This window comes from Giraffa tippelskirchi, chromosome 10 (genome assembly GCF_054371585.1).
Source record: "Giraffa tippelskirchi isolate mGirTip1 chromosome 10, T2T-mGirTip1v1.2.pri, whole genome shotgun sequence".
NCBI classification, from domain to species: Eukaryota; Metazoa; Chordata; class Mammalia; order Artiodactyla; family Giraffidae; genus Giraffa; species Giraffa tippelskirchi.
In genome coordinates, this window is record NC_137284.1 from 5,948,946 (window position 1) to 5,975,709 (window position 26,764).

At 46.0% G+C, this 26,764-nt stretch overlaps 1 protein-coding gene across 13 annotated transcripts in view; it reads left to right on the forward strand.

Moving 5' to 3' along the window:
* PC (pyruvate carboxylase) overlaps window positions 1–26,764 on the forward strand; it is a 116,478-nt gene that overhangs the window by 9,604 nt on the left and 80,110 nt on the right. For 4 of the 13 annotated variants that reach the window (XR_014066209.1, XR_014066208.1, XM_081532000.1 and 1 more), the window contains exons 1-3: window positions 4,350–4,427; window positions 4,825–4,964; window positions 8,847–8,884. Coding sequence is in view for 1 of the 13 variants with exons in the window: in XM_081531996.1 (XP_081388122.1) it covers window positions 8,622–8,688; window positions 8,847–8,884 (105 nt within the window). In the remaining 12 variants the exon portion in view is untranslated. Of the gene's footprint in view, window positions 1–4,349; window positions 4,428–4,824; window positions 4,965–8,257; window positions 8,689–8,846; window positions 8,885–26,764 lie in introns of those variants that run through there. The other 9 variants (XR_014066210.1, XR_014066206.1, XM_081531999.1 and 6 more) reach the window with 5 other exon arrangements.

Below are 26,764 nucleotides of genomic sequence, written 5' to 3' on the forward strand. Positions count from 1 at the left end.
CTTGCTTTTTTGATGATTCAACGGATGTTGGCAGTTTGATCTCTGGTTCCTCTGCCTTTTCTAAATCCAGCTTGAGCATCTGGAAGTTCACGGTTCATGTACTGTTGAAGCCTGGCTTGGAGAATTTTGAGCATTGCTTTACTAGCGTGTGAGATGAGTATAATTGTGTGGTAGTTTGAGCATTCTTTGGCACTGCCTTTCTTAAGGATTGGAATGAAAACTGACCTTTTCCAGCCCTGTAACCACTGCTGAGGTTTTCAAATTTGCTTGCATATTGAGTGCAGCACTTTCACAGCATCATCTTTTAGGATTTGAAATAGCTCAACTGGAATTCCATCACTTCCGCTAGTTTTGTTTGTAATGATGCTTCCTAAGGTCCACTTGACTTCACATTCCAGGATGTCTGGCTCTAGGTGAGTGATCACACCATCGTGATTATCTGGGTCTTGAAGATCTTTTTTGTATAGTTCCTCTGTGTATTCTTGCCACCTTTTCTTAATGTCTTCTTCTGTTAGGTCCATGCCATTTCTGTCCTGTATTGAGCCCATCTTTGCATGAAATGTTCCCTTGGTATCTCTAATTTTCTTGAAGAGATCTCTAGTCTTTCTCATTCTATTATTTTCCTCTATTTCTTTGCATTGATCATGGAGGAAGACTTTCTTATCTCTCCTTGCTATTCTTTGGAACTCTGCATTCAAATGGGTATATCTTTCCTTTTCTCCTTTGCCTTTCACTTCTCTTCTTTTCACAGCTATTTGTAAGGCCTCCTCAGACAACTATTTTGCCTTTTTGCATTTCTTTCTCTTGGGGATGGTCTTGATCCCTGCCTGCTGTATGATGTCACAACCCTCCGTCCATAGTTCTTCAGGCACTCTATCAGATCTAATAAACAGGTCTTTAGATAGATATTTTCAGGAACTGATTTCATGATCCCAATCCTTGTATCTCCTCATATCTGTGTGTTAGTCACTCAGCTGTGTCTGGCTTTTTGCAACCCCATGGACTGTCGCCCACCAGGTTCTTCTGTCTATGGAATTCTTCAGGCAAGAATACAGGATGGACAGTCATTCCTCCCTCCAGGGGATCTTCCCAACCCAGGGATCGAACCAGGGTCTCCTGCATTGCAGGCCAATTCTTTACTGTCTGAGCCACCAGGGGAGTTTATCATATCTAGAAAAGCACTAAATCCCTTCATGATGACATCAGCTCTTCATGACAAGCAGAAAACTTTTTGTAGGATAAGTGCTTGATTGCACTGAACTCCCCATTCACCAAAATTTTATGTTGACTAAAAAAAAAGATGTACAACTTGAGAGTTGTGAGTTAAGTTTTATTTGGGGCAAAATGAGGACTAGAGCTCGGGAGGCAGCATCTCAGATAGCTCTGAGAGACTGCTCCAAAGCGGCAGTGGGGGCAAGTCAATATATAAGGTTTTGGTGAAGGACATCATGAAGCACTCGGTTTTTTGTTAGTCATGAGGATCTGATGTCACCATGAAGGGATTTAGTGCTTCTCTAGATATGAGGAGATGCAAGGATTGAGGTCATAAAATCTGTTCCTAAAAGCATCCAGCTATCTAAAGACCTGTCCCACCAGATCTCCTGGAGCACAGAGTGCCTCCCTCCACCCTGAACTCCCTCAGGGGTTACTGAAGGTCAACAGCTATAGCAGCATGGGATTCAGTCTCCACCGAGGCAGACGGCAAATGCCTTTGTTGTTCAGTCATTGGCAATGTTCTTGGTAAGTGCCAATTTGCAGTTGACACTTATATATTGACCTTCCCCCACTAATTCTTTGGAGCAGTTTCTCAGAGCTATCTGGGGTGCTGTCTCCTGGGCTGCAGTCCTCATTTTGCCCCAAATAAAACTTAACACGCACCTCTCACTCTGTGCATCTTTTCTCAGTTGACAGTAATATCGCGCTGGTGATTCTAAGACCTCTGAGTTGGTGGTTAATATGCGTAAGAACAGCTTGGGGTGGGAGGGAAGGTGGGGTCTCAGGAATCTGTGTTTCTCACCAGCACCTTGTCCCAATTAGATTCTGTCACTAGTATTACAGATGCCTGCACTGAGGAATGCATTTTCTAGCCACACTGGACTCCCCACCCAGGCTTTTGCCTGGGCAGTTGTCTCTATCTGGGGTAGAATACCCTTCCAACTTCCACCTCCAGGGGAACTCAGCCTGGAGGTAGGAGAGAGCCTGGATGGAGGAATGTCTTGCTTCCTAATCAGACTTCAACTAACTTATGTGTCTGAGCCAATTGTCCAAAATCCATACTACTTCTGTTCACAGTAGTCCATTTTCTGAAAATGGTGCTTTCCTGGGGGCTCAGATGGTAAAGAATCTAGCCTAAAAGGTAGGAAAACAGGTTCAATCCCTGGGTCGGGAAGATCCCCCTGGAGAAGGGAATGGCAACCCACTCCAGTATTCTTGCTTGGAGAATTCCAGAGGAGCCTGGCAAGGCTGTGGTTTTTCCAGTGGTCATGTATGGATGTGAGAGTTGGACTAGAAAGAAAGCTGAGCGCAGAAGAATTAATGCTTTTGAACTGTGGTGTTGGAGAAAACTCTTGAGAGTCCCCTTGGACTGCAAGGAGATCCGACCAGTCCATACTAAAGGAAATCAATCCTGAATATTCACTGGAAGGACTTATGCTGAAGCTGAAACTCCAATACTTTGGCCACCTGATTCGAAGAGCTGACTCATTTGAAAAGACCCTGATGCTGGGTAAGATTGAGGGCAGGAGGAGAAGGGGCCGACAGAGGATGAGATGGTTGGATGGCATCACCGACTCAACGGACATGGGTTTGGGTGGACTCTGGGAGTTGGTGATGGACAGGGAGGCCTGGCATGCTGCAGCTCATGGGGTCGCAAAGAGTCAGACACGACTGAGCAACTAACACTTTCACTTTGTTCACAGCAGTCCATATCTAGTTCTCAATTAGTTTCTTTGTTCAGACCTCCACCTGGTGGTATTGACATGAGATTCACCTGAACCTGAGTAAAGCTACCAGACTCAGAATTTCACAGGGACCAGCCAGCACTGAGCCCATGTTCCCTGAAAACAGGGTCCATCTCTTGGTTCAGCCAAAAGATCAGGAGAAGGAAGAATTTATTACTTGCAGCAAGTAACCAGAACATTGGGGATTTTTCTCAGAGTGATGTATCCCTGAACAGCAAAATTGGGGACGCTTTAAGCTAAGGGTACCTACATATTCATGAACTGGCTTGGGTCGTATATGCATGTTCATGAAGGGGCTTGAATGGAGGGGAATTCAGCATAGAATTGGGGCGAAAGTTAAGAGAGTTAGGTTCCAGCTAATCTATTGGTTGAGCACCTGGCTTAGGGGGGTGAGGTGTTAAATCCCGCAAAATAGCTCAGGAAAGTGCCTTAGGCCAATCTTTATCATTGAAACAAAACGGGAAGCTTACAACTGATTTATTATCTTTGCTGTTGTTAATTCTCTTACCTGATAACAGTGTTTGTGCCCTTAAGAGCGTTATTGCTGAGACCTGTTCAGGGCCGCATTTTATTTATTTATTTTTAAATCATCTATCTTCTTTCACTGGAAGGCAGTAATTTTGGTTTGTTTTGGTTACTTCTGCATCCTCTGGTTGGCACAGAGCCCTATTTTGGAAACTTTCCGTTCAACCAAGCCTTCTAAACTTTCTAGGTCCTGAGTGGCCTCGATTTACAGACTAGGAAACTGAGGCTCAGAGAAGGGAAGTCACTTGTCCAAGGTCATACCGAGACTCTTCCCCATCACCATCACCCCCCCAACCACAGCTGCTAAAAGACACAATCACATCAAGTCGTGTGGCACAAGCGCCATTTCCTTCCTCCTGCCCTTCGCAAACCCTTTTTCTCCGACTTCTCCTCCACCCACTAGCGCGTATCTGAGAGTACCCAAACCCCGAGCCCGGATGCTATCTGTTATGCTTGCGGCTTTGGGAGACACGTGCTACTCGGGTGAATGAATCGCATGGCCCCACCCCCGCCGACAGCCAATCACAGCCTGTCAAAGCACGGCCACTTCCGCCTATTGCGGGACGCGGCGGGGGCCTTGCGGCCCACGTGGGGCTCTGGAGACAAGGGAGTAGGCGGTGGTGTACCAGGGGCGGGCTCCCCCAGCCTCGTCACCAATCCGGTGGCCCTCCGGGGATGCGCGGGGCGGGGCTAATGTGGGGCGCCAAGGCTTAAACGTGACGGGCGGGAGGGCGTAGGGAGGAGTCCTGGGCAGGGGAGCGGTGAGTGACGGAGGGCGCTGTCCAACAACAGGAGGGGTTGGGCTGCCGGAGCCAATAGGAAGTCCGTAAGGCGGGCCTGGGACCGCAGCAAGTTCGGTTGCGCGGAGACCGCAGCTGTTCCCTGTCAGTGGAGGCAGCGGCCGTAGAGGCGGTGGCGACGACTTGCGGCGGCAGCGAGGAGGTGAGTGCCGGCGGAGCTGTGCATCTCCCGCTTCCCGCAGCGGGTCGGAGCGGGTGGGCGTGCGCCGGCGCTGCCGCGGGGGACGCTTATGTAAGGGTCGCGCGCGCCAAGGCGGCGCGGGCTCCACGAGTGACGGCTGGAGGAGACGGCGGCGGGCGGCTCGCGACGCGGCGCGAAGTGCGCCGCCCCTCCCCTCCCCCTCCCCCTCCCGCGAGGGACTGCCTGTGCGAGCCCTCCGCCCAGCCCCGGGACCCCTCCTCGCGGATCCCTCGCCCCAGTCCTCCCGGCCCAGCAGCCGGCGAGCATCCTACCCGCGCGGGCACCGCCCGGCCTCGTCCGCCCCGCGCCCAGGGGGGCCGCTGGCGGCCTTATTCCTGCTCTCGGGCCCATTTTGCAGATGGAGAAGCTGAGGGCACGGAGCCCTCAGATGCCTCGCGCGAGGTCCCTGAGGGCTCGAACCCAGGTCTGTCAGAATCCGGAGCCCAAGTGTCCCCCATCATACTGGAAGTTGCTCAGCTCTGAAGAAAGCCGTGGCGTGTAAGGAGAGGGTTTTCCGTGTTCCGAGTGTCTGCACTCTGCTTCCCATAGGATCCTCCTAGTAACCCCTTATAATTCCACTTAGTTGCAGAGGTGGAAGCCTGGGGCGCCCAGAAGCAGTGATTAGGAGGAGGTGGGGCTGGGCTCAGTCCGTTATTTCTACAGCTTTCAGCAGTTTACGAAGTGCAGTGAGTAGCAGCTGGGCCTCGGGGAAATGCCCTCCTGGACATGCAGGCTGAAGCCCTTGCCCTGAGGACCTGTCATACAGGTTTCCTCCCGGCTTGTCTTGAATTGTGTACTCTGAGTGAGTTCTTTCACTTCTGGGGATTCCTGTCCTCATTTCACAAGTGCTGGGGCCAGGTCAGGTCCCTCAGCCCCTGGCACCTTTGAAATTCTTAAAAATCTGATTTTTAAGAGAGAAAGAGTAGGCCAGGGATCCCCATTCTTTAGCTGAGAAAACCGAGGCCCACAGAGGTGCTGATATTTGCCAGATCATAACCAGAGCCTCCCCAGTCTTTACCAAGAGGTCAGCCTTCCCCTTGTTCCCTTACCCCCTGCACCCGCAGCCTTGGCTTCCCTCTCACTCTTCCCCTGCCTGTGTTGCAAACATTTGCGCTGGGATGGATGTGCTCAGCATTTCTATCTGCTCACAGCTACAGCTTTTCTAATTGCCCGCTCTTCATCTAAACTCTTGAACCCTTGCTCGCATTCTCTGCACACTTGTCATGTTCAGAGCCCTAGACTGGGTGCTGCATGAACCAAGACCTGGGAGATGAAGTGCCCCAGAACTGCCAACAAACCGGTTGGGGGAGAGAAAAAGAAACAGAATGTAAGCAGCCAGTCAGCCTGCCGTAGATGTTTGTGGAGAGCGGGTATGGGTGAGGTATGGCCCAAGGAGGACGTGGAGGAGGAGGTTTTGTAGAGGCTGGTACATCAGGGTGAGAGACACCAAGGCCAGGGAGAGGAGAACTGGACTGGCTGGGGGCTGGACAGGCATGGATTGGGGAAAGCTCCATGGAAGAGGTGAATTGCGAGCCTTTTGATTTCTCTGGGGCCAGCAGTGAAGAAGCAGTGATGGATTCGAGCAGCCAGGGTTTCACGATGAAGTAGAGGTGAGTTTTAGGTAACTAGAGCCTGCCAGAGGAAGGCTGAGGAAGGTGGAAGGAGAATGTGGAGGAAACAGGTAGGGGTTCCCAGTAGAGTGAGACGTTCGGTTGGTCCCCGAGCAGAGACCTCTGCAGGAGACGTAACAAGGCGAGGGCACTCGCTAAGCAGAAGTGAGGTTGGGTCCAAAGGCGCCAGGGTGCTTGGCTGGCCTCTGAGGGCCCAGAAGCAGCGGGCCTAAGCTACAGTTTGCTATGTTTATATTCTAATAAGCAACCTGTGAGCAGGTGTCCTTGTGAGAAGTTTCTTAGTGGCTGCTGTGCCTGTCCTGAAGGAAAGGGCTTTGCTCGCTGTAGTTGCTTAATATCTGTTGTTTAAATTAGGCGGCCATTCGAACTTTCCCCAGTTTACCCCAAGTGCCCTCTGCGCCTTATCTCTCTCTCCTTCTCTACTGAAGCCTGCTCTGGCTCGATCGACTCTCACCTCCAGCGTCACCCCTCAGAGGGGTTTGCCGTGGTATTGTAAGCCCGGTGGACCCCTCCTGTCTTTGATCCACCTGTACAGGCAGCTTGCCTTTTTCTTTCTTTCTGGTCCTCTGCCTTGTTTTCTTCTGTCTCACTTCCAGAGCCCTGGGTGCTGTGCTAGGTGCCTGTCCTGACACTGCTCCCGGGGGCGTGGGGACTGGGGCTCTGTGGGACTGCAGACCGAGGTCTCGTTCCAAGTTGCAGCCGGTTCTGGTGCTGCAAGGATGATTGTCACAAATCGGAGGATCTGGGCGGAGGGCCTGGGCAGCCCTGGACCGTCCACCTCCCTCTCCAGCACCCTTCTGTGTGAGCGGGACACCTCACGCACCTTGGCATTGCCCTTGAGGACTAGTATGGGCCTTTTCTCTGGCTGCCTCCCAGGAGCATCTTACTCTTCTGAACGGGGCCTCCTCCCCACATCCGGAAAGTGTGCCTGTTGCGGGGCTAGTTTTTCTCCCAGAGACGTCCTTCACCGAGTGGGGTGTTTTGCCTGCTCCCTTTGAAGCTTCACCTGGGCCTGCTTGACCCTGTTTTCCCCTCTGTCCTAACTGCTTCTAGTCTCAGCTGTGGAAACTTTGCCAAACTGTCAAAGGAGTGGGGCCTGATAGTGGAGGATGGGGAGATGACGAAAAGAGGAAACCATGTCCTCTTACTTACTGAAAGAAAAGGTGGGACCCCACCTACTGGGCTTTTTCTTCCACTTGGCCCCACAGGTACCCTCTTCTGCCTCAGCCTCATCTAAGACAACTCGCTGTTGCCCCCTCCTCTGCTCTCATTCCTGGCAACCTTGTTCTCTGCAGACCTTTTCCTTTTATCTTGTCCTGGCGAAATTACTCTTCAGACTTTTGTGCATTAAGCCTTGGTGAATCTGTTGAGTTGGACATGGGTTCTCTCTTTTAATCATGATGATAAATAATGATTTCTTGTTATAATAAAAGCCAGCCTTTGTTGAGCTCTTACTATGAGGTGGCAGGGACCTTGCTAACCCCCTTTTATGTATTATTTATCACAACAACCCTACAACAAAAGTACTGTTAGCTCCTTGTTTACAGATGAGGAACTGTGGGTGCATAACTCCCCCAGAGTCACACAGCTAGCAGAGGGTGCAGCTGGGGTCCGCCCCACGCTGTCAGGCTCAGGGTACCTGCGTGGGTCCCTCTCTTGTGTTATCCTGTTGTTAACCTCTCTTAGCTCGCGCCCAACAACCTGCTTTTTGGCACTTAGGGAGCAGAGCCTGTGCCTTCTGGCATGGTGCCCTATGCAGGGTATGTGCTCAAGAAGTATTTTAATGAATTGAATGCCCCAAACATTCATTTTCAGTCTTGACATAATCTACCAAGGCAATTGCTTTTCTTGAATACGGACTTAGTTCACCTGATGGTGCGTTGGCCTGTGTCTCCATTTTGCTCTTTACTGACCAGTAGTTAAAGCTGACGGACAGGTGTGGTCATTCAAAAACAAGCGGTCAGTCTGTAAACTCCAGAAAGTGGTCAGGAGCCACTATCTGGGCTCCCATGGGTCCAAACACAGGATATGCTCTGTGTGTGGGTGGGGAGGGGTGCTGCTGTCTGCAGGAAAGGATCTGAGGACATAGTCAGTGAAATAGGAGACGCATGGCTTCTTGGTTTGTGTGTCAGGTTGCAGAGAGAGACAGGAACCAGGCTCAGAGAACCCAGAGGGGAGGCAGCTCCTAAGAACTGGAGAAGGCTCTGCAGAGAAAATAGGCCTGGGGCTAGATGGAGTGGGCAGGAGGACCAGGCACTTCAGATCAAAGAAGAGAAGTTTCTAGAACTTCTTGTTCTTGTGTGGTGGGTGCCAGAAAAGAGCTTAAATGCTTCTTACTGGGCCCATCAGCTAAGGTCTGAGCACGTCCTCTGTACCAGGCGGCGTGCCAGCGCTTTGAGCCTGTGTGACCTCCTCAGCAACCCTCCGACCTGGGTGGAGGTGTCACTCCCGTCTCACAGAGGAGGAGACAAGCCTTGAGTGGTCTTGGGAGTGGGTGGCAAAGCAGTGGAGCCCAGGCAGTTGGATGGCAGAGCATGGGTGCTCTCAACCCTGTGTGGCCTGGCGTCCCCTCTCCCCCCTCCCGCCCCCAGGTACCCCTCCCTGAGATCAGGGGGCGGCAGGGGGTGGGGGTTCGGAAGCACAGCAGCAGTTCTGCTCTGGGTTCTAAGTGTGTGTTCCTGTCTCGCCTGGGTTCTTTGGGGAGCACTTAGAGAGAAACAGGGTAACACTGTCTTCTTCTTTTATTTAGATAGTGCCTGCCTCCCGAGAGCCGACAAAACACTGAAGGTAAGTCCTGTGCCTGGATCCAGGTCAGTGGGATGTGCGTGGGTCGTCTCCAGGAGCAGCCGCTGTAAATGTTAGCAGCCTTGGCGCGTCAGTGATCAAGCTCAATCAATAAAAAAGGCCAAGCAGTCTGATTTTTGGAAAATATAAGCAGTCTTTGTCTGTTCCCAGTGCTCTTGGTTTTCTTGGTTTTCACAAGACCGTGGTGGCTGGCTCCCCGCTGGCCCCAGTTGGCAGCTAGCCCGCCTCAGCAGGAGGCCCAGCTTCTGGAAGGGTGTGGCTTGGGAGGCCTGTCGGGGGAGAGGGGTGTGGCTCCTCAGGACCTCAGGAAGCCCCCCTCTAGGGCCAGGCAACCTCTGAGGAGCCCGCTTGAGTCCATGTGGAGGGCAGGCAGCTGGGCGGAGGGACCTGGGGAGGCTGCAACAGAGCGCAGGGGGTGGCTCTGTCAGCTGGCTGAAACAGCACTTGATGTGTGCCCCCAAAACGGTGGAGGTGGGGGTGGTGGACTTGCCCTTTCTTCCCCTGGTGGCCCTTCGTGTGACAGCACGGCCCTGGACAACCTCCTGCTCTTAAGGTTACCCCTCCTGCAGGAAACGCCACTGATTACACTGATCCTGGTGCTTCTCCTCAGCCTGAATTCCGAGGCCGGCGGGCCAGGGGCGCCCCTGATGGTCTGAGAGGGCGCTCTGGCCGGGCATGGTCCTGGCTCCGTGCAGCCGCCCGCCTGCATTTCAGACGCTGATATGCCTCCCCGCTCCACCCAGAGGCAGGCCAGCCGCTGCCCCTGTTTCGCAGCCAGGTGCCCTGGGAACTTCGTGGCTCAGGGACCGCGTTACCCAGAGCTCAGTCCAGTGCTCAGCGTGGGGATTCCTTTGCCCGCGGATTTTTCTCAGATGACCCTTCAAGACCCATGAGCTATTCTCCATCCCAAGATTTTTCCATGTCCTCACATATCCTAGGTCTTGGGCCAGCAGTGGCTGTTTTCCACCCTGAGATGGCGTTTGCTTGAATAAGTGGGCTAAGTGTAAAGGCAGATGGTATGAGTGGAAATGCCCCTGGACCTTTGACAGACTCCACCCTCCACTGCCCTGTTCTCTCTGCTCTCGGCCTCCCGTCTTGGCTGACAGAGTTGAATGTTGTCGCTCTTACTGGCATCCCTGTGAGGAGAAGAGGGGCAGCTGGGTGACGGTCCCAAACCACCTCCCTTATGGAACTGAGAAACTGGGTCCCAGAGGAAGCTGATGAGCAAAATCCAAGATTCTGACCCCTTTCCTCCCACTCCCAACCCCCCACCAGAGTGTCATCTTTTATTGTGTCTTCCCCCAAATCCATCTGTTGGAAAGGAAAGTTAGTCGCCAGCAAGGGCCTCCTTCTCCCAGATCATCTAATTTGTTAAAGCTTGCTTGGCTTCTCAGTCCCTGCATCCTTCCTGAGTCCCCAGAGCTTTGCTTAGTTACCATAACTAAGACTCTGCCATTGAAGGTTCCTGCCCTCCCCTGTCCTCCTCCTCTCGTCTCCTTGGTGATCCTGGAGAGAGGTGGATGTGGCTTTTGTTTTTTTTAATGCCAGAAGGCATAACTCCTGGTCATCTCAACATGCCTCATTGCTGCCATTCCTCACCTGCTCATCCTGGTTTGCCTGCAGGCCAGGGGGAGGGTGGGGCAGGCTGGGATGTCCAGAGCTGCTTTAAGTACATTTCCACCGTGTGTGCGGTGGGGCCAGATGCCACACACCGCAGCTCCTCTCCTTATTGACATCCTGGCTGACGCCTCGGGAAAATTCCATGGTCTGGCTGTGCTGAGTCATGCTTTGTCTCTGAGGATGTATGTGTCACCTCTCCATTGCCTGTCACTGGTCAGCCCAGGGTCTGGCTGCAGTTACTACAGGCTGAGATCGTGGTGCTAATCTTTTTGATTTGCTCATCACTGTATGCTTCTCTGAGTGCTTTTTCTAACATGCTGTTTTATCAATACAAAATTTATTAATCTTAAATCATTCCTAATAAGTAGATTCTTTATCCTGGAAATCATTCCTCTCATGAATGAGGAAACTGAGGTTTGGAGAGACAAAGTGACTTGGTGAGTTTTGGGTGACTGGTGAGTGGCACGTTGGGGTGAGATTTTTTTTATCCCCTTACCCTGGATTTTTGTGTAATGCAAAGATTTTTCAGAAGTAACTTTGGTTGGAAAAATTGATTTTCAGTTTGTTTAAGTCAGAGACTCAGAAATCTCACTCTTCCTTTAAGGGCCAGTCTTTTATATCTAACTTTTAAGTGTAGCCTACAAATCTTTCTGTTCTATTTGTGATTCTAGAAAGTGTTCACAATCATTTTAAGGGGCCTTTGGGTTAACACTTGATCCATTTGCAATCTTAACTCATATGAGGATTTTAAGTTGAGTTTATGAATTATCTTCAGCTTCCTTTAGTTAATACTTGCAGTTGTCCGATTAACAAAATCTTCCATGCATAAATATTCCTGTAAATCTAATAAACTGACTCTTAAATTTTCTTATACTTTCCTATACTGTTTCATCTTATTTTTTTTACACAGCTTGATTGAGGTATTTTTAACATAAAAATTGCACATATTTGAAGTATACGATTTATATTTTGACATATGCATACTCTTGTGAAACCATGAGCACAGTTAAGATAGTGATTGTCCAAAAGTGTCCCTTGATTACCCCTCCCACTCACTCCTCTCTCCTCCCCCATCTCCAAGTAATCACTAACTGCTTTCTGTTATTATAAATTAGTTGGCACTTTCTGGAATATTATATAAGTGAACTCGTATAGTATGTATTCCTTTTTTGTCTGGCTTCATTCACTCAGCATAATTATTTTGAGGTTTGTCCGTGTTGCATGTATCAACAGTTCTTTCAATTGCTGAGTGATATTCTGTTAGTGGATATTGCACGATTTGTCTGTTCACCTGTTGTCGGTCATTTTAGTTGTTTCCGGTTTTTGGCAATTTTAAATAAAGCTGCTCTGACCCTCTGTGTGCCAGTCTTTGTATGGTCATAGACTTCCTTTTCTCTTGGGCAGAGGCATAGGAGTGGAGTGGCTGGATGGTAAGGTAGGTGTATGTTTAACTTAAACTGCCGAGCCGTTTTCCAAAGTGCTTGTGTCATTTTACATTCCTACCTGCAGCAAGTGAGCAGGTCCCTCCATCCTCACCAACTCTGGAGATGGTCAGTGTTTTTCATTTTAGCCATTTTAAAAGGTATGTAGTGGTATCTCATGGTGGTTTCAATTTGAATTTCTCTGGTGACTAATGATGTTGAGCATCTTTTCATATGCTTACTTGTCATCTGCTAATACTGATTTTAAACAGTAAAATTCCAACTTAAGAGAGGAAAATGTGCTCCACGACAGGGCAGGGCATTAAGTGGCAGAGGATAGATGAAACCTAAGCGTTAAAAAAAAGCATTTGACATGGCAATTTCAGCTCTAAAAATGTCGCCTAAGGTATAATGGGACAAGCATACAAACATACTCAGCTGTTCAGACCAGCATTTTTATGGCAAAAAGAAACGTGAAACTGGTACTTCCTGGTGGTCCAGTGGTTAAGATTCTGCACTTCCGATGCAGGGGTTGCAGGTTTAAACCCTGGTTGGGGAATGAAGATCCAACATGCCATGCAACCAAAAAAAAAAAGACTCTTTAAGGGCTTCCCTGGTGGCTCAGTGGTAAAGAATCTGCCTGCTGGTGGCAAGGGACACCAGTTCAATCCCTGGTCCAGGAGGATTGCACATGCTATGGAGCAATTAAGCCTGTGTGCCACAACTACTGAGCCCACCCCAATGAGAAGCCCACCCACTCCAGCTAGAGAGTAGCCCTTCTCTCAAGAGAGAAGGCCCAATTGCAGCAATGAAGACCCAGCACAGCCAATAAATAGAGTAAATAAGTAAGTAACTCTTTACAAAAAGTGAAACCACCAAAATGTACATGAGGAAAGGATTGCAACATATGTAATCTGTTATTGCATCATACAGTGCAGCTTTAAAAATAGCCCACATACCCTTATCAAACTGTGGCTCTGATCTGTTTCCACAGAACAAGAGCCATGATGCTTTTACTTGAGAAAGGTAAAACGAAGTGTATAGCACTTTAATTTTGGTTATCTGGGAATGTTAACACCTCATTTGTTATTTGGAAATGTTATTCCAGTTTTTTTTCTGGATGGTGGAATTATAAAATTATGTGTTTAAAAAAAATTGCTGTGTCTTTTAAATCAGAGTTTTGAAAAATTTAGAGCAGTGTGACATTTATAACACTATTTGGAGCTTAAGATCAAGTACAGAGTATTTAAGTATCAGAGTTCTTTTACCCATATATACTTCAAAAAGTTCTTTAGGGGGATGAAAACCTCTTTTTAAGTGCCATATGAGATAAAGATTCCTGCGGAATGGTGTAATAAGGACTTCTGAAAGATATTCCTCTGTATAAGAAAAGAAAACTGGCAAAAACTGGCAAAATCAACTTGTTCAGAACTCTGTAAATTAACCAAAGGCTTGCAGCAACCCAAGGTACATTTATTCAAGAAAAATGGCTGAATCTTATTTTCAACAAAAAATTATGAGGCATGTAAAAACAAGAAAGAATGGCATGTACAACAGGAAAAGATGCAATTGGTAGAAACCATCCCTTGAGGAAACTCAGACCTTGGACTTTAAGCAGAAGGTTTTAAATCATCTGTTGAAAAATATGTTTAAAGAACTAAAAAAAGTATGAGAACAGTGCCTCACCAGATGTGATCAGTAAGTGATAGAAATGATAAAAAAAAATTCTGGAGTTGAAAATTATGATAACTAAAGTGACAAAAATCACTGAGAAGCTCAACAGCAGAGTTGGGCAAGTGGAAGAAATGGCAAACTTTGTTATGCCTTTTTTTTTTTTTTTAAGGCTTTGCCATGCGGCTTGTGGGATCTTGATTCCCTAATCAGGGACAGAACCCACACCCTTAGCAGTGAAAGCGTGGAGTCCTAACCACTGGACCGCCAGGGAATTCTCAGGATCAGCAAACTTGAAGATAGGTGTATTGAGATTAAACACCGAGGAACAAAAGGAAACAAGAGTGAAGGAAAACAGCCTCAGACATCTACAACACACACACGATGGGAGTCCCAGAAAGAGGATAGAGAAAAAGGAGCAGAACCAAGTCTGAAGAAATAATAGCCCCAAACTTCTCAAATTTGATGAAAAATAATAATTTAGGTTCCCAAGAAGTTCGGTGAACTCCAAGTAGGATAAAATTAAAGAGATTCACACATAGACAAGCCATGATCAAAGAATCTTGAAAGCAGAAAGAGATAAGCAATTCATCAAAAGGGCTTTTTTTTTTTTAATGATACAACCGTTTTAATTAAACATTTTGTCCTCATTCCACAGCATGTAGGACCTCAGTCCCCTGCCCAAGGAGCATGTCAATATAGTCCTCAAATGACAGTTACTCAAGCTCCTCTCACACTTCACCTGTAGGAATTCTTTTACCAAGTTCCCTCTGCAAGTACTTTTAGAAATACCTGAGGAATGCTTGTTGTGTGTTCCACCAAACCTGGGACATAGTTGGGGCTCAGAAAATATTTGTTGAATGAAATCTACCTGGATTACTTATTTTCTCGGCCAGCTGTATTTACTCTTCATGTAACCTAGTTCTACCTGTCTCAGAGCTGTGGCCTCTTTCCTCATACTGTTGATATTTTGCCTTCAGATCTATGCAAACAGATCTATCGCATAACTTCTCAAAGTACATCTTTTGAAAATACTATCAGATATTTCACAAAGTTTTACTGAATGCTTGGAAATAGCAGAATGGAATTACAACACAGGAAAAAAAAAAAATTTTTTTTTTTTCCCTTAAAGGTGAATTCAACCTTTACCTCTAGAAAAATGGAACAACTACTATAATCTGCTAATGACAGCCTCACTCCTACCCGTCGGCCATCAAGTTTCAACAAATACTGGGGTCTAATCTCAACTAGCGTACCCCAGGATGCTATGGAACCAACTGCTGATGTTCTGTTGCTTTTGTTGTTAATAATATTCCTTATAGTTTTATTCTTTATTGGACATTTCTCCTTGGGACAGGTTAAGGTCATGGTTTCATTGTCATAGATGATGGATCAGAGGTTCGGGGGGGTCCAGAGACTTATGTAAGAGGCAGAGCCATGTTTGGGAAGCAGCAATTCCAATTCCTGGCCTTGAGTTCTTCCTGCTGTCCCAACAGAATATCAGAGCGTGATGTCTCAGTGTCCCTTCGCACAGGTCTGAAAAGACCAACCTGAAACTCTCCGACTTCCTGTTTAATCTCCTGATCGGTGTTGGCTGCTTTGGCCCAAAGCCATTTGTTGTCACTTGGGCTTGTGGGAGTCTTCACTCAGGGTAGGGCTCTCCCCCCTGCCATGTTGCCTAAGACCTTACGGCTTTCCTCAGCCTTTCTGGATTTTGACTGTTTTATTCTAGTCAGTTGCTAAACAGCTGTTTTTGTTTTTGCTGATCCGAACCATCTTTCCATCCCTTTTTACTTCTGGTATTCTTAAATGGCAATTTCAGTATTTGGCAGAATAAATCTCCCGTGATCTAATCCTGACTTTTTGCAACTGACTGACTGGTTTAAGAAAGGCGAAAGTTGCTACTGTACCTTATTCCAAGGAACTGTTTGTTCCCTCCTCAAGCCTTTGCTGAGCATCTGTGGCAGGCACAGCTGCTGGATGCTGTAAGGCCACAGAGCATCTGACGACATAGCCCCAGCCGAGGCGGCTTGTCCTGTGGTTGAGGAGAGAAGGATGTGTGTGCTGGAACAGAACTCATGCTCTCTCTCGGGGTGACTGCTTGATGAGAACAGTCACGGCTGCCGTTTACTGAATGCGGTTTCTGTGGCCAGTGAGATGCTAAATGCAAAAATGAGTGTAGAAAATTACCAGGGAAGTGGTATAGCCATGGTTGAGTCAGGGAGCTCTGGCTTAGGCTTTTACCACTTAGCCTGTCGCTTCCGGCAAGTTCCTTAGGCTCTGTGAGCCTTGGTTTTCTCATCTGTAAAATAGGGGCAAGAAGACCTTCCTCATGGGCTTTTGATGGGAATGTAAATTAGTATAACCACTACGGAGAACAGCATGGAGACTCCTTAGAAAACTAAAAGTAGAGCTACCATATGACCCTGCAGTCCCACTCCTGGGCATATATATCCGGAGAAAAACATGATCCAAAAGGATCCATGCACCCCACTGTTCATTGCAGCACTGTTTTACGACAGACAAGAAATGGAAGCAACCTAAAATGTCGTCGACAGAGGAATGGATAAAGACGATGTGACACATAAATATACAATAGAATATTAGCCATTAAAAAGAATGAAATAATGCCATTTGCAGCAACTTGGATGGACCTAGAGAGTGTTATACTGAGTCCAGTAAGTCAGAAAGAGAAGGAGAAATATATGACATCCCTTATATGTGCAATCTAAAAAAAAATGATGCAAATAAACTTATGAAATAGAAAGAAACTCACAGACTTAGAAAACGAACTTATGGTTGCCAAGAGAAGGGATAATTAGGAGGTTTGGGAAGGTCATGTACACACTGCTGTATTCAAAATGGATAACCTGCAAGGACCTACTGTGTAGCACAGGGAACTCTGCTCAATGTTATGTACCAGCTTGAATGGGAGGGGGGTTTCAAGGAGAATGGATGCATGTATATGTATGGCTGAGTCCCTTTGCTGTTCACCTGAAACTACCATAGCATTGTTAATCAGCTATTCCCCAATACAACGGAGAAGGCAATGGCACCCCACTCCAGTACTCTTGCCTGGAAAATCCCACGGACGGAGGAGCCTGGTAGGCTGCAGTCCATGAGGTCGCTAAGAGTCGGACACAACTGAGCGACTTCACTTTCACTTTTCACTTTCATACACTGGAGAAGGAAATGGCAACCCACTCCAGTGTTCTTGCCTGGAGAATCCCAGGGACGGGGGAGCCTGGTGGGCTGCCGTCTATGGGGTCGCACAGAGTTGGACACGACTGAAGCGACTTAGCAGCAGCAGCAGCAGCAGCAGCCCCAATACAAAATGAAAAGTTTAAAACTTGAGAAAAAAAAAAAGACCTTCCTCAGGGGGTTTATTGGAGGGATTTAGTGAAATACCATGAATCGACACTTAGTGGACATGTCCTAGTGGCGGCTGTGTGGATGCCCGTGGAGGACAGTTCCGGAAGCACTCAACTATGGAGAGCAGCCCGCGTGAGTCGAGGGACATGCAGGCTGGGGAACCGGGTGGGAGGAGAACTGGTCAGGAAGGATATCTTGGGAGAACTGGCCCAGAGTCACATCTGGGTTGGTGGAGAGGAGAACACAGCACCCAGGCAGTGGCATGTGGAGCAAAGACATGCTGAGAAAAGCCAGGCTTTGAAGGGGTGATGCCCCCAGCCTCACTGGCAGGAGGCAGGCGATGGATGATCTATGAGGATGGAGATTTGTGTCTGCTTTGTTTTCTGCTGAACCCGCAGGACCCTGGCACTTAAGAAACCCTGCTGACAGATGTATGCTGTTGGGGAGTAGCGAGCATCAGGGCTGGGGGGTTCTGTGTGTGTCTAGCTGCCTGTTGGCATTTTAGGTGAGAAGCCTTGAAAATGCCCCCCGCCAAAGGTGAATGGGATTTTGAGAAAACTGGCGGTAGGGGGCCGGTTGACCCAGCATGGGGAGAGGCGAGAGGTCAGAGTGGGGGACCAGCTCTGAGAGGCCACTGCTGCATTTCAGACTTGCTGTTGCTGCGTGCGTGGACCAGGGAAGGGATGGCGATGGGAAAGAGGAAGTGAACACAAAAGAATGGTTGTCATGGGGCAGAGTGGAGAGAGGACTTGGAGAGCTCTAATTTGCAACTCTGCCTCCATCCTGAAATGCTGAGCAGGAAAAGCAACCCATTCATACAGTCGAAGGACTGATGTCAGGGGGAAGTGGTCGTTGCTATTGTTCACTCACTCAGTCACGTTCAATTCTTTTCAACCCCATGGACTGCAGCACACCAGGCTTCCCTCTCCTTCACTGTCTCCCGGAGTTTGCTCAAACTCATGTCCATTGAGATGCTGATACCCTCCAACCATCTCGTCCTCTGCAGGAGAAGTGGAGAGGCATAGAAATAGGGAGTTGGAATGGGGTGCCATCTTTGGAGATGAGCTATTAAGCCCAACTCAGAATTCCCTGAGCAAACTGAGTTTTCTTGAGACCAGAGTAGTTAATCTTGAGAAAACTTACCTGGAGAAAACACTAGAATAGACCAGCGTTGGGGTGGCATACCTGCTGATGAGAGGAAAGTGCATGGAGACTGAAGTCACAAGTTAGGGGGTGGTCTGCTCCACCTTGTAGAAAAGGTCTGAGTCTAGTCCTGTGGTTGGCCTGTCTCTGTAGTTTTTACAGCCCCAGTCAGTTTTCTTCCCCTTCATGGCTCACTTCTCCAGCTGGAGAGCGCACACAGCTTAAAGAAGCTTTCTCTCCAGTGGGCAGATGAAGGACATTTCTGGGGCAGAGGGTTTTGGATTTGGGATGTAGCCATTCCTAGCAGCCCCATGGCCCCAGAGGCACGATTCAGTCACTGCCTTTTTGAGATTTTTGTCCCAGATCAGCCAGCCCAGCAGACTAAACCCAAGTGGCTGATGGGATCCCAGTCAGGGATCTTTGATGGTGTTTTTAACCTACAACATTTCAGACACCAAATGTGTGCTATTTTTTCCAATGCCAACACATTCTCTGACATCAACTGGGTGATCTACACTTTAGTTTGGTTCTCATACTAACCAACTGGAGTTGGTGCAGATACCACAGTTTAAGGGTTCAGTCCCACAAGACTGTCCCTACTTCAGTCACCTGTATAGATACTACTACCTGTACTTATGACCAACAGGTTATAAATAGGGGATTCCCACCTAGGTTTGATAATTTGCTATAATGGCTCATCAGTTCAGTTCAGTCACTTAGTTGTGTCCGACTCTTTGCAACCCCATGGACTGCAGCACGCCAGGCTTCCCTGTCCATCACCAACTCCCCGAGCTTGCTCAGACTCATGTCCATCGAGTCGGTGATGCCATCCAACCATCTCATCCTCTGTTGTCCCCTTCTCCTCTGTAATGGCTCATAGAACTCAGAAAAGTACCTTACTTATATTTACTGATTTAATTTAAAGGTTACAAATAAACTGCCAGATAAAGGGGTACTTTAGGTGAAGTCTGGAAGGATCCAGGCATAGGATTTTCTGTCCCCATGGAGCTGGGGTGCCTCACCCTTCTGGCAGTCGCCAACCAGGAAGTTCCCAGAACCCTGTTGTTTAGGTTATTTATGGAGATTCCACTGTGTGGGCATCATCGGCCATTGGTCCTTAACTCAATCTCCAGTTCGTCTCCCTTTCCTAGAAGTCTGGAGGTAGGGCAGACAATTCCAACCCTCTAATCACATGGTTGCTTCCTCTGGCAACCTGCTTCCGTCCTAAAGCTGTATCTAGGGGCTCAAGGAGAGTCAGTGTGTTAGCATAAACGCAGGTGGTTGAAAGGGGTTTTGCAAATAACAAAAGGTGCTCCTCTCACCTCATCATGCAGGAAATTCCAAGAGTTTTAGAAACTCTTGTGCCAGGAACCTAGGACAAAGACCAAATATGTATTTCTTATTATATCACAACATCACAGGGTCTTTGTGGGATTCTGGCCTCAGATGGGCTGGAGTTGTACCCTTGCCGTGAAATCTGATGAGATGACAGAGGGCCTTCCACTCTGAAACCTGAGATTTGGTGAAATAGCTACTGATAAGGCGGAGGAAGCCCAGGTGTGACCCAGGTCACAGCCTTAGAGGCACCACACTTGGACCTGGTAGAGTTTTTAGCAGGTTACCAAGCAGGAACCCAAAGGGTTAGGACTTGACTTAAAAAAGTTCTATATTTAGCTCAGTACTACGTGCACCCGGTACAAACGTCTAAATGATTAAAAATCTCCTTTGGCTTTCTCCTCCTTGTAACCCGGTTCAGCTCCTTGGAGCTGGTTAAAGTGTCTCATCTATCCTTTCAGAGATGATGTGGCCATTTAAAATAGAAGTGTATTTCCGTCCTTTTTTTCCTCCTACATCCTCTTTGCCTGTGTGCTATTCATTAATCAATGTATCTTGGAGATCTTCCCATATCAGGACAGATGCCTGCCTCATTCTTTAACAGCTGTGTAGCATTCCATAGTTTTTTGTCTTTTTGCCATATGTTTATTGCAAAATGAATCACACAGAAGACATTTTCTTTTTTTGGCCACACCACTGGGCATCTGGGATCTTTGTTCCTCAACCAGGGATGGAACCCATGTCCCCTGCATTGGAAATACACGGGGTCTTAAGCACCGGGCCACCAGGGAAGTCCCCAGAAGACCTATATGAAACAAGTACACACACACACACAACAAAATAATAAAATGAACATATATGTTCCCTTCCGCCAAGTTAAGGAATAAAAGGTTATGACCATAGAAGTCCCCTAAGTGCCCTTACCCTCACACTATTCTGACTTTTGTAGTAATCATTCTTTTGATTTTCACGATAGTTCTACCACTCATGAACAATTTCTAGATAATGTATTATTTAGTTGTTTGAACATCACAGACCTGGAGTTGTACTGTAGTTTTCTGTGGCTCGCTTCCAGTTACATTTGGATTCACATCCAGGAACACGTGTGACTCCTTCAGTTTTCACTGCTATGCCGCTTTCTACTGAATGAATGCAGTACGGTGTGCCTGTCCTTTCTGCTGCCAGGAAGCCTGTAGGCCACTCCCCTGGGTTTGCTCTTAGGAATAACCCTGCTATGCACATGCTTATGCGGTTTTTCCAAGTTGTAAACTAGAAGTGGAATTTCTGCCATGTCTAACTCTTCCTGGTCATGCAAAACTCTGTTCGAATGTGGTTGTACTAATTTATCCTTCTTCCCACCAGCAGTATAGAGCATTGTTTTCTGACCACCCGTGTGGTGGGAATTTGAACCACAAATCTGTGATGGTTGTCTTGTGATTGCAACTTCTTAGGGTGAGTTTTTTGTTTCTCCAACTGCTCAGTGCCAGAGATAGAGACACTTGATTTTTTGTGCAGGTAGCTTTTGGGGATGAGGAGAAGTAGATCAGGTTTATTTCTGCTTGACTCATTTTCTGAGGGAGCATTCTTGGAAGTCCCAACTTCACTGGAGGTCAGGTCTTCTTTGACTTCCCACCTTGGGTGGACTCTGGGCTCTGCCCATGTGCCCTTTGAAACTTTGAAAGCTGAATCACAGGTTTGCGTTGATTCTGCCAGTGCCCTCAGGGCAAAATATCAATGTTTACTTGCCTCTCTAGGTTTCTGTCTCTGTTCAGATTTTGGTCCAAGTGGTGTTCCTTGTGTTCTTGCTAACTTGTCTATGCTTTTTTTTTTTTTGTCTATGCTTTTAAGAAAAAAAATTAAATGTATATACATGAAGGTACATGTGTATTTTATCTAGCATTTTTAGTTGTTTTTAGCAGGAGAGATGAGTGGTTGTCTAGCCCAGGTAGAAAATCTCTTGTTTAAGTAGTGCTTCTGAGATGGAGTCCCTAGGGATATGGCTTCCATTCTCGTGGGTCTTCGGGTTTCATATTTGAGAATAAGACCACCAGCATCACAGTGATGTTTTGGAGGCGGCTTGGGCTGTTTCATCAGAATTACAGTACACTGATGCTTGGGTCTGGCCAGGTAATCTGACTCATTCATTTCAAACTCACGTGACACTGATTTGTCCAAGAGGCCACTTTGTGAGTTTATAATGGAAGATGGAATCCCTGGGGTCTGCCCCTCCTGGTTGTGTAGACATTTGAACCAGAGATCAAATTGTCAACATCTGTTGGATTATAGAAAAACAAGAGAATTCCAGAAAAACATCTATTTCTGCTTCATTGACTACACTAAAACCTTTGACGGTGGATCACAACAATCTGTGGAAAATTCTTAAAGGGAATAACAGACCACCTTACCTGCCTGCCGAGAAACCTGGATGCAGGTCAAGATGCAACAGTTAGAACCGGACATGGAACAACAGACTGGTTCAAAATTGGGAAGGAGTACATCAAGGCTGTATATTGTTACCCTGCTTATTTAACTTCTATGCAGAGTACATCATGTGAAATGCTGGGCTGTATGGAGCATAAGTCAGAATCAAGATTGCCGGGAGAAATATCAATAACCTCAGATATGCAGATGACACCACGTTTATGGCAGAAAGTGAAGAGGAACTCAAGAGCCTCTTGAAGAAGGTGAAAGAGAGGAGTGAAAAAGCTGGCTTAAAACTCAACATTCAAAAAACGAAGATCATGGCATCTGGTCCCATCACTTCATGGCAAATAGATGGGGAAACATTGGAAACAGCGACAGACAATATTTTCTTGGGCTGCAAAATCACTGCAGAAGGTGACTGCAGCTATGAAATTAAAAGATGCTTGCTCCTTGGAAGAAAAGCTATGACCAACCTAGACAGCATATTAAAAAGCAGAGACATTGCTTTGCTGACAAAGGTCTGTCTAGTCAAAGCTTTGGTTTTCCCAGTAGTCATGTACAGATGTGAGAGTTGGACCATAAAGAAGGCTGAGCGCCAAAGAATTGATGCTTTTGAACTGTGATGTTGAAGACTCTTGAGAGTCCCTTGGACTGCAGGGAGATCAAAGCAGTCAATCTGAAAAGGAAATCAACCCTGAATATTCACTGGAAGGACTGATGCTGAAGCTGAAGCTCCAATACTTTGGCCACCTGATGCCAAGAGTCGACTCATTGGAAAAGACCCTGATGCTGCGAAAGATTGAAGGCAGTAGGAGAATGGGATGACAGAGGATGAGATGGTTGGATAGCATCACTGACTCGATGAGCATGAGTTTGAGCAAGCTCCAGGAGTTGGTGATGGACAGGGAATCCTGGTATGCTGCAGTCCATGGGGTTGCAAAGAGTTGGATACAACTGAGCAACTGAACAGCAACATCTGTACCAGCTGGGTCTTGCCAGGGGCTAGGTCCACTCTAGCATTCACTGTGTCGATAGAGCTGCTTTTGAGAGCAGAATAGCACAGTTATTAATAGCATAATGTATCCAGTGATTTTCAAAATGAAATTGTCCTATTTCAGTCCCTGGTCCCCTTTGACTCTGGCTGCAGATTCCTACTTTCACACAGATCTTTTTCTAAGTATTTTGGCCTTTCGATTGCTGAAATTCCCCATAGTTCACACATTTTTTGCATTCCTGGGGAGACTGAGTATCCTGCTGTCATTCTGCAACTGCCAAATTGATCTTTCAGGCTGACCTGATTCTTGTTTGTTTTTGTTATTTCTTACAAACCTTTTAATATTGTCCAGTTGTTGTCTGTGGCTTCCCTGATGGCTCAGACGGTAAAGAATTTGCTTGCAGTGCGGGATACCTGGGTTTGATCCCTGGGTCAGGAAGATCCCATGGAGAAGGAAATGGCAACCCACTCTAGTATTCTTGCCTGGAGAATTCCATGAACAGCCAGGCTACAGTCCATGGGGTCGCAAAGTCAGACACGACTGAACGACTAACACACACTATGTTGTCTGGATACCAAAAAGGCTACTTATTTATTTTTCCTTTTTTTTTTTTATTGTGGTAAAATACACACAGACTTGACCCTCCCACCCATTTTTAAGTATAAAGTTCAGTGGTATTAAGTCCATTTCACATTGTTGTGCAACTGACCTCACAATCTCTCCCCATTAACTCTTTTCATCTTGTAAAACAGAAACTCTCTCCATTAAACAATAACTTTCATTTTCCCCTCCCTGCCAGGCCCTGGCAACTATCATTATACTTTACATCTTTTCATGGGCTTACTGACCATTTATGCATCTGCTTTGAATAAATGTCTATCCAAATCCTTTACCCATTTTTGAATTGACTTGTTTGTTTTTTTTGTCATTGAGTTTTAGGAGTTTCTCTCTGTATTCTGATTGCATGCTTGCCCAGTCGTGTCTGACTCTTTGAGACCCCATGGATTGCAGCCTGCAGGCTCCTCTGTCCACGGAATTTTCCTGGCAGAAATACTGGAGTGGGTTGCCATTTCCTACCCCAGGGGATCTTCCTGACCCAGGGATCTAACCCACCTCTTCTGTGTCTCCTGCATTGGCAGGTGGATTCTTTACCACCGAGCCACCTGATTTTTAACCCTTTATCAGATATATGATTTGCAAATATTGTCTACCTTTCTGTGGGTTGCCTTTTTATTCTGTGAATAATGTCTTCTGATACACAAAATTTTTAAATTTTCATGAAATTGAGTTTGTTTTTTCTTTTGTTGTTTGTGAGTTTGATGTCATATCAGAGAATCCAATGTCCAAAGTCATGGAGCTTTTGTCCTGTTTTCTTCTAAGAGTTTTGTTGTTTTGGGTTTTACATGTAGGTCCTTGATCCATTTTGAGTTTATTTTTGTATATGGTATTAGGTAAGGGTCTAACTTCATTCTTTGGGATATGGATATCCAGTTTTCCTCACACTATTAGTTGAAAAGACTGTCCTTTCCCCAATGAACACTCTTGGGACATTCTTGTCAAAAATCATTTGACCATACATGTGAGAATTTATTTCTGGGCTCTCTATTCCATTCCATTGGTCTATATGTCTATCTTTATGCCAATACCACACTGTAATTGGTTACTATAGCTTTGTGATAGGCCAGTTTTATTCTTCTTTTTCAAGATTGTTTTGGTATTTGTGGGCACTTGAGATACCATTAGGATGGGTTTTTCTATTTTTACCAAAAAAAAATGACATTAGGACTTTGATAGGGATTGCTTTGAATATGTAGATTGCTTTGGGTAGTATTGACATTTTAACAATAGTAAGTCTTGAGGATGAGATGGTTGGGTGGCATCATCAACTCAATGGACATGAGTTGAGCAAACTCCGGGAGATGGTGAAGGACAGGGAAGCCTGGTGTGTTGCTGTCCTTGGAGTCACAAAGAGTCGGACACAACTGAGCGACTGAAAACAACAACAAAAGTCTTTCAATCCATGAACATGGATGTGTTTCCATTTATTTATGTCTTCTTTAATTTCTTTCAGCAATGTTTTATAGTTTCTGATGTACCACTTTCACCTTCTTGGTTAATTCCTAAGTGTTTTATTCTTCTGGATGCTATTGTAAATGGAATTATTTTTGTAATTTTCTTTTCAGATTATTCATGTATACAAATACAACTGTCTTTTGTGTGCTGACTTTATGACCTGATACTTTGCTGAATTCATTTATTAGCTCTAACAGTTTTTGGTAGAATCTTTTGAATTTTTATATGTAAGATCATATCTCCAAATAGATACTTCTTCCTTTCCAATTTGGATGCTTTTAATTTTTCTTTCTTTCCTAATTGCAGTGGCTAGAACTTCTAGTAACTATGTTGAATAGAGTGGAAAAAGTGGCATCCTTCCTGATTTTAGGAAAAGCTTTAAGTCTTTCACCATTATGTATTGTATTTGCTGTGGTTTTGTCATGAATAGATTTTATTATGTGGTGGTATTTTACTTCTATTACTATTTTGTTGAGTGTTTTTTGCTCTGAAAGGGTATTGAATTTTATTAAATGCTTTTTTGCATCAATCGAGAAGATCAGGTGTCTTTTCTTCCTTTTTGTTAGTGTGGCGTGTTACACTGATGTGTCTTTACGTATGTTGAACCATCCTTACATTCCAGGAGTAAACCATACTGTGTTCTGATGTAGAATCCGTTTAATATGTCTCTGAATTCTGTCTGCTAATATTTTTTGAGGAGCTTTACATCAGTGTTCATAAGGGGTATTGATCTACAGTTTTCTTTTCTTGTAGGGTCTTTTTTGACTTTATTTTTAGGATTGTGCTAGCCTCATAGAATGAGTTAGGTAGTGTCCCCTCCTCTTCAATTTTTTGGAAAAGTTTTAGGAAGATTGGTATTCCTTCTTTAAATGTTTGATAGAATTCACCAGTGTAGCCATCAGATCCAGGCTTTTTTTTGTTGGAGATTTTTGAATACTGAGTCAATCTCCTTACTAGTTATAGGTCAATGCAGATTTTCTATTTCTTTGTGATTTAATCCTGATGATTTTATGTTTCTAGGAATTTGTCCATGTCATCTAGGTGATTCAGTTTGTTGGTGTATACTATTGTTCATAGTTGTCTCTCACAATCCTCTTTATTTCTGTAGAATTGGTAGTAATGTTCCCCTTTTCATTTCTGATTTCAAATAATTTGAGTCTTCTTACTTTTTCTCAGTTCATCTAGCTAAAGGTTTGTTAATTTCATTGATTTTTTTTCTAGGAAGCAACTTTTGGTTTCATTGATTTTCTTTGTTGTTTTTCTGTTATCAATTTCATTTATCTCTGTTCTTAATCTTTATTATTTTCTTCCTTCTGCTGGCTTTGGCCTTAGCTGTTCTTCTTTTTTTTTGTTCCATAAGTTATACAGTTAGGTTGTTGATTTAGGTCTTTCTTGTTTTATTTATTTTTTTTAATAATTTTGTTTATTTATTTTTGGCTGTGCTGGGTCTTCCTTGCTGCACTCGGTTTTCTCTCTTTGCAGCGAGAAGGAGCTACTCTTGGTTGCAGTGCAGGACTTCTTGCGGTGTATTTTCTTATTGTAGAGCACGGGCTCTAGGGGCTTGGGCTTCATTAGTTTCAGTACGTGGTCTCGGTAGTTGTGGTGCCCAGGCTTAGCTGTCATGGTACACAGGCTTAGTTGCTCTTTGGCATGTGAGATCTTCCTGGATCAGGGATTGAACTTAGGTCTCTTGCATTGGCAGCTGGATTCTCTCCCACTGAGCTACCAGGGAAGCTGGTCTTTCTTGTTTTTTAATGTAAGCATTTATAGCTGTACATTTGCCCCCTAGTACTGCTTTCACTGCATCA